This window comes from Alosa sapidissima, chromosome 4 (genome assembly GCF_018492685.1).
Source record: "Alosa sapidissima isolate fAloSap1 chromosome 4, fAloSap1.pri, whole genome shotgun sequence".
Lineage (NCBI taxonomy): Eukaryota > Metazoa > Chordata > Actinopteri > Clupeiformes > Clupeidae > Alosa > Alosa sapidissima.
The window spans coordinates 2,924,287-2,932,432 of record NC_055960.1 but is presented as its reverse complement, the minus strand read 5'-3'; the positions used below and the strand labels follow the sequence as shown (position 1 = coordinate 2,932,432).

General features: G+C 38.4%; 1 protein-coding gene across 4 annotated transcripts; it reads left to right on the top strand.

Annotated features, from left to right (window-relative positions):
* Positions 1-566: 566 nt before the first annotated feature.
* LOC121707447 lies at positions 567-6,926 on the top strand. 4 transcript variants are annotated; one of them, XM_042090039.1, is made up of 6 exons: positions 567-665; positions 2,453-2,521; positions 3,809-4,017; positions 4,448-5,533; positions 5,810-5,978; positions 6,299-6,926. In XM_042090039.1, exons 3-6 carry the CDS (start codon positions 3,816-3,818, stop codon positions 6,429-6,431), a joined length of 1,590 nt encoding a protein of 529 aa, XP_041945973.1. In that variant the 5' UTR covers positions 567-665; positions 2,453-2,521; positions 3,809-3,815; the 3' UTR covers positions 6,432-6,926. The 4 variants fall into 4 exon arrangements, with proteins under 4 accessions (XP_041945973.1, XP_041945971.1, XP_041945974.1 ...); XM_042090037.1 differs by having other exon boundaries at positions 3,805-4,017; XM_042090040.1 differs by lacking the exon at positions 567-665 and adding an exon at positions 672-773.
* The last annotated feature ends 1,220 nt before the right edge of the window (positions 6,927-8,146 follow it).

Below are 8,146 nucleotides of genomic sequence, written 5' to 3'. Positions count from 1 at the left end.
TTTTTTTGGAGAATTTACAAATTACTGTAGTTTAAACACAGATAAACTGTAATACAAAAGAACATGTGATATAGTTAAAATAACATCATAGCAGTGTTAGAATAACATTTTTTGTCAGTAGGCTCGCTAGGCTACAGTTTGTTTAGGCTATGCCAACCATATTACATTTTATTACAAATTCAGGGTGTAGCCTGTCATGTCACCATAGCTGGTGGCTCAACTTGGTTTCAAAATGACACACTATTCCATGGATTGTCAACCGAGAACGGCCCAGGCTCCTTGAGTTTGAGCACTGGCCAGCAGCTACTTGGGTGTTGAGAAGTGTTTACCCATGTAGGCTACACTGCTGCTCAGCTAGTACCAGCTAACTACCATTACATTGGTCTGTTTTTGTTTTTAAATACAGGATTGTGTCATTGTGATTTAATTTTAAATGCTTTTGATGCCTTTCATTTTAAATTTGACATTCCCGCAAAAACAAACGGCTGTGTTTTAAATTCGAACTAACTGTGCTCATTCCTCGTCCACTCACTGCTGAGCAGAACGAGCAGAACTAGTTTGTTTGTTTCTGATATCGCTGTTACCATGACGACCACTGACCTAACGGCTGAAGGCTGCTGCTGAGCTGACTGCGCGCGCCCAGTCTGTGAAAGCCTGTTGTTCAGGTAAACTGAATCTGATTCTTAAACTTTTAATGCATGACGTGGGCGATAAGAAAAAATAAATAGCTTAATGTCTGTGAGAGAAATTGTCAGTCGTAGTAATAACGTAAGGTAGGGTTTACTGAACTCTTGCATTTCGCTTTTTTCCATTTAGTTGTTGCCATGTGGGTGCTGAAATTTGACGTGTAGAACTAGCCAGCTAACATAAGCTGAAGTGGTGGTTTTACATGTAGCTTCTAGGTCCTAGCCTAGCAGCAGCTACTTTATATTGAATTCACGCTCGTTTCATGCTGTTGTGAAGTGGTGGTTTTGGAAGGTTAGGAAAAATGTTAACTTGCCATTTCTGCAGCAAAACATTACAAACCTTGAGGGGTTATGTGCTGCATTGTAAAATCCACAGGAATGAGCCCCATGCGTTTTTCAAATGTGTTAGCACAGACTGCAAGCGGACTTTTAGTGCCTATGCTGCTTTTAAAAGTCATTTCTATCGAGTTCACAACATACCTACTCCCTCTGTTACTGCTGGGGCCATTTTTAGAGATTTTAGGTGTGCTATTTCGCTGTGTGAGTGTCAATTTCACACAGTCAAAGAGCTTATCTCCCACCTAAAAGAGCATATAGCGGAGGGGCGACCTGTGTCATGCCCAGTAACAGGTTGTGAAAATACATTCACTGTTAAATCGTCATTTACTGCTCATATGTCACGAAAACACAGAATGTGTTCAGTGGATAGTATAAGTGAGAAGTACCGGGAAAATGTTTCCCAGCCCTCTGTCAGTGCATGTGAAGATGTTCCCCAGAGCTCAAATGATGCTACAACAAATGAAAGCAGTGATTTGCCACAGGATTTCAAAGACACTTTTCTTAGGAATGTCTGTTTATTCTACCTAAAATTGCAAGGGCAGCTCCTTCTTCCAGCTTCAACTATACAGACAATCGTTGAAGAGATTCAAAATGTGCATGATTTGGGACAGGATTACACTTTAAGTAAACTGCAGGCACTTTTGAAAAATGACATGTGCCTAACTGATGATGCTATTGCTAAAATCTCTGATTGTGTGAAGGATTCAGACCTGTTTTCTGCCTGCCATCAGGGGCCGCTGCGAACAACGTACTCGAGGGCTCAGACTTTCCATAAAATGTTTAAATACATAGAGCCTAAAAAAGTCAAATTAGGAAATGATGAAAATATGACAGAGAGGTTTGCTTACTACGTACCTGTAACACAAACTTTACACAGCTTACTAGAATCAGATCTATGGAAGAATTCAGTGTTACAACAGTCTTGTGATACACAGTCAGAAGACTTTTGTGACATACGTGATGGTCAAAACTTTAAGTCCAACCAGTTTTTCATTGAAAATCCAGGATGCCTCAAGCTTATTCTCTATCAGGATGCCTTCGAAGTTGTAAATCCCCTTGGCTCAGCTAGGAAAAAACACAAAGTTCTTGCCGTCTATCTTTCTGTGGCAAATTTGCCTGCACATGTGCGGTCCAATACCGATCACATGTCCCTTGTGTTATTGTGTGTAGAGAATGACCTGAAACAGTTTGGAATTGCTAAAGTCTTCTCAGAGATGCTAGAGGATTTAAAACATCTTGAGAAAAATGGAATAACTGTTGGTGGTGAAACAGTCAAAGGGGGTCTATATTGTATTGCAGGAGATAATTTGGGGTCACATAGTATTGGTGGGTTCACTGAAAATTTTAGCCGTTCTGAGTACTTTTGCAGATACTGTGAAATCTCAAGAACCGGGTTTGAGAATGATCCAAATGTTTGTGGTCCACAGCGCACTCCTGAAAGGTACAATTCTGCACTGCTACAAGCTGAAGACGGACAAAGCAGTAGAGGCATAAAGGTAAACTCTGTTTTCAATGCTCTTGAGTCATTTCATGTTTGCCAGCCTGGTCTCCCACCTTGTTTAGGCCATGACATATTTGAAGGTGTCTTATCCTATGATGTTGCACTGTACTTGAAGTACTTCATCAAAGGAAAAAAATGGTTTACATATTCACTGTTGAACCGACGCATCAAGCAGTTGAAGTACAAGGGATCGGATGCTCTCACAAAGCCATCTGCTGTCAACTCTGAGGGGTCCAAGCTTTCTGGTCAAGCTATCCAGAACTGGAATTTATTAAGGTTGCTGCCTGTGTTAATTGGTGACAAAGTCCAAAATCCAGAAGATGATGTGTGGCAGTTAACTCTGCAGCTTAAAGATGTTGTTGACATGATTTGTGCACAAAAGATTTCATTGTCCCAAGTAGCCTATCTTGATATTTTAATCCAAGAATATTTGGAATCAAGAAAGTGTTTATTTCCTGAGACTACACTGAAACCCAAACACCATTTCATGCGTCATTATCCGGCACTAATTTTGAAATTCGGCCCCTTGATCAGAGTATGGACGATGCGTTTTGAAAGTAAGCACAGTTACTTCAAGAGATGTGCAAGGCATTTAAAAAACTTTAAAAACATATGCCTAACGTTATCCGAGAGACATCAAATGTTTCAGGCATATCTTTCAGCTGGGCCAGGCTGCAGTCAGCTTCTGCAAGTCAAAGACAGTTGTACTTTTTATCCCAGCCTTTACAGTGATGCAATTAAACATGCAGTGAGAGAGTTTGGCTTTTCAGAACACAATACTAGTGTTTCTACAGACATACAGTACAAAGGTACTTCATATAAAAAGGGACATTTCCTTGTGTCAAAAAATGATGAGTCCATCGAATTTGGAGAACTTCTCATTATTTTAGTTCAAAATGATGCAGCTGTGTATTTTGTGGTAGAAATACATAAAGCTGACTATCATTCTGAATACCATCTGTACTCAGTGACAAAACAGAGTACAAGGTTGCAATGTCTTAACCTCAATGACTTGGTGGATTTTTATCCATTACCATCATACATTGTTGATGGACACCAAGTCATTCCTCTGAAACACAGTGTGTTATCAAAATAAACATGGTCTTGACCACTGTGCTGGAGAGTTAGGGTAACTGTACAGTAATGCACATATTCTTAACAAAAGACAAAATGCTATTTGGTAAATGTAACAGTGACACCAGTTTCCCTTTTATATGAAAGTGTTTTAAAAAATGGAAATGTGTAAATGAGAACTGATATCATTCTTTCTTATTCTAGAAAGGCCTGACATGGAGCAAACATTTCTACACAGTGCTATAACTGAGGTCCTGCCTGACCTCTCAGAGATCAATAAAACCATTCTAGAAGAGCATTTACAATCCCTCGGGGTTGAGACATCTGATGACTTTCAGTTCATCGAGGAAGCCGATTTGCTGACAGCGTTAAGGCCCATTCAAGCCCGAAAAGTACTTGCTGCTTGGAAGTTAAAATGTAAGTCAAGTTTTGCAGTACAGGATGCAACCAGTGCCCAAAGTCACCAGCACAAAAGATGAATCAGGAATGTGGAAGCATTCACATTTGGGCCCTGATGACGATAAGATGTCTCATTGTTGTACTGTCTAGAAAAACAAATTCTACTTTCTGTAGCCCTGGTACAATTGCACAGGTACAATATAGTAAATAGTTTAATGATAAATATAGGATAATATATACAATAAGAATATAATATAGAAGGTTAAAAAGGTTAAAATACATATTTTTCATTGTTTGGTAAAATCTTAAGTTCATGGGTTAAAAATGTAAAAAAAAAAAAAAGTTACAATTTCATGTGTGTCATCTTCATTGAGTGTTGTCTTCCTAGAGAAGTGTTATCGTTAACGTTTTTTTTTTTTTTGTAATTGGCTGATGTGTGTGCTTGCAGGGCTTACTCCTGAAACGGACAAAACGGACAGCTCATCTGCTGTTGCTCCGGAAGGACCTCCTGTGTCCTTGGAGTCTACTTCACCCAGAAGTTCATCATCAACCTCTTCCAACAACTGCCAAAGCCCTAATATAGACTGGGTGGATACTTTTTTGATACCGTGGGATAAGTTCCCAGAAGAACTTTTACAGTCACTTGAAAGAGGGAAACGACCAAATCCACGAATGAGGCGGGAAATGGTCCGAATCGTGGTCTCTGAGATGATGCAAAATAGGTCTTGCATTAATAAAAAGAGCGCCACAGAAGTTGCAAAAAAGATGGTGGCAAAATACCCTAAGTCTTTGCAAGATGTAATAGAGGGAGATGTGATTGGGACAGGCTACCATTCTCTTGTAAAACAGCTTCAAAATAGGATCGAGAATGTGAGGCGATCTACAACCCCAAAAATAAGAAAAAGGAAGCATCACACTGATTCTGATGGCACAGACGAAGTCCCTGTAGAGCAGAGAGCAGCAGTCCAAGACACCTATGGATGCACTAACTGGAATTTAAAATTCCTCCCCCTTGGAGAGACCCCAGAGAGCCAGCAAGAACATGAAGAAAAACTGAAGATGATGTCTCAGCAACCTGATGTTAATCCAGACGAGGTCAAACGTCTGATGAAGTTGACCTTTTACACGCAGCGCAAAAAAGTCAACCAGGGGCAAAATATCAAGAACCTCCTTGATGAGTGGCCGTTTTTGTTTGATGACCTGGGTATGGCAGTCCACTTTCAGGAACTAACCGGAATTGGGCTGAAAGAAGTTTTCTTGCGTAATCTGGAGCTGAAGGGGAAAAGGCTCCTCAACTACATGAACACAGTTTGTATGCACAAGAGCAGAAAGTTCCTACAGGCAGTAACAAAGTATCAAGTGATGAGGGGAGAGCAGAGTGGGTGTTCTGAAGACCTCAAAGACATGATGTTGCTTCTGCTGTCCTACTTTGATGAAAAGGAAGATGCCATGTTCTTTTATGTCGAGGACACATGCCTGGCAGGGGAAGTACAGATGGACCAGCTTCCCTTGACTCCGACGATTGTTGTTTGTGGTAAGTTAAAATATATTGATCTTTCTTTCATTCTCTCTCATTCTGTTATCCTTTATTCCTTTCCTTTCTTGCTTTTCTGTTTTGGCACAGATTTATCTTGCACAATGTTTTTTGATACAGTAACCTCTTAAAGTTATTCGAAGTGGATTTTGAAAGGCCCAATATGTCTGTCCCACACCTTGCACACACTGATTTCTGAACATAATGCTCAAATTGATTTGTGTCTTGTTTTAATTAAGTTTGAATTATGTCCCCCTTTTGTTAATTTTTTCTTAGGACGATCCTGTTATTCTGCAAAGCGCTTCATGTTGAGTGTGGATCGAAACATTGTACAGGACAGCATCCCCTCCTTCGTTTCTGCCATATGCCTGATGTTTGGGAGCTACTATTGCTTCAACATACATTACCCAGCATGCCTGGCATCAACACTGGAGTTTCTGCAGAGGTGTGTCTTTTTGGTTTTGATTAGGTTTATCTAACATTTTCACTTTACAGTCAAGGTCAGAATTATTAGCTCCCCTTATGAAATTAGACAAAGCTCTTGATTTCTCCATGAAAATGGCCATTAACAACGCATGTTTGTTATATTGGAAACATACACTACATAGAAAATGTTCACTAAGTTTGATTAGGGTATTTTATTGATACAATGAGTTTGAACAAAAAAGAGCAAAAATGAGACATCCAAAATGATTAGCCCCCTGGCCATTAGTAGTCAATAGTGTAACTATTAATAATTAATAGTTGTTTGTCTTGTTTCCACAGGTGCTTTTTCTCCATTAACCCTGAGAAGGGCACTAAAGTAGAGAAGTCAAAAACATCCCGTCTTCATGTGAACCCCCGAGTCATCACATTGATTCAAGATCTTTCAGATCACGAGTGGCGTGATGCACAGTAAGCATCAGCAGAAGATTTTGTTTATGTTGTGTAACCCTGGAACTGTAGTTTTAAGTCAAGGGTCCATGTTAGTTCTATTTCAGTACTTATTTCAGTACACAGACACTTTCAGCCTCAAAGGCAGGGGATGGGGGGGGATGTATTGATTGTTTGTGTACGTGTGTACGTATTTGTTTCTGTACGTTAGTGTACGTGTGTACGTATTGATGATTATGTACGTTAGAAAATAACACTTTTTTTGTTTTGAGGAGTACACAATATGTACACTTGTTTCATAGTTTTTTTTTTTACCCCCAGCAGCTGTAGCATTGCCTGGGGACCTTCAGAGCAAAGAGGGTGTCACTTGTACACTTGTTTAATTGATTGTTTTTCACAAGGGTGTCACTTGTACACTTGTTTGATTGTTTCAGCAGCTGTAGCATTGCCCTAGTTAATCCTCAGTGCCAGTATTTGATAGAATATGAGGTTTGAGGTTAATAAATTCTTGGAGAGGCAAGTTATTTGTTTGTTTGTGTTTTGTCAGTACAGTTCTTGAGGTATACATTGCTTTTCCATTTATAAATGCTTAAGCTGTGTACACAGGGTTACATTTTCATCTAAGAGGTGGTCAAGCTAATTGTAATGTCTAAAACAGTTTACATTTTTCACTGAGCAATAAATAGTTTATTTAGTATTTAGGTGTTTATTTGACTTTAAAAACTGTAAGACTGTAAAATATATTTGTATGTGTTTTTAAGGAAGAAACTAGCAGCTGTGGTTACCAGAATAATCCCGTAAAAAATACAGTACAAATTCCGTTGTTTTTACAGAAGAAAACTGGCAGCTGTGGTTGCCAGAATAATCCTGTAAAAAATACAGTACAAATGTAAACAACATTACAGAACAACTTGTAAATTTAACATCCTAAAATTGCTTATTGTATATTGAATCCTGGTAAGATTTAGATGAATTCACTGTTTATTGCACATTGAATATCAGTAAAATTAACATTTATGTATTGTTCATTGTACATTGAATACCAGAAAAATGTACATTTAATTATCGGTTATTGTACATTGAATACCAGTAAAAATTACAAGTTGTTCTGTAAAGTTGTTTACATTTGTACTGTATTTTTTACAAAATTATTCTGGCAACCACAGCTGCCAGTTTTTTTTTGTAAAAACAACGGAATTTTTTTTACAGTGTACACACTCTTCTGGAGGAGGCCTTTTTCTCTGGCCTCTCTTTCCCTCTCTTTCTCCTTACTTTGGGGTTTGTTTTTAATTCTTTATATTTGATGTATTATTTTATATGATGTATTTGACATTCTAACTTTTATTTGTTAAGTTTATGTTTAAAGTTTGTTATTTGGTTAAGCTCACTTTGTTCAACTGGCATCTAACTTGTTGTATGTTTGCCTATCTTTTACCTTGCATTCAATTTAAGTGATATTGTTTACATTTTAAGTTTATGGTACTGGTTAATAATAATTGTTAATTCACCCACCATTCATATATTTCTTCTTGTTTTCCATGCCACTACTCTGCTATAGTGGATAAACTACTTGAAAATTATTCAAAGTCAATTTCTTAATTTTATGGAGTCAGATTAATCATAGTTTTTTGCAATATTCACCAATGCTTCACCGTTCTGTCCTAACGTTCAAGACACGTTTAAACCTTCCCTTGGCCAAACGCAATTCCTTCCTTCCTTGTGCCATCCCTATAACCTTAA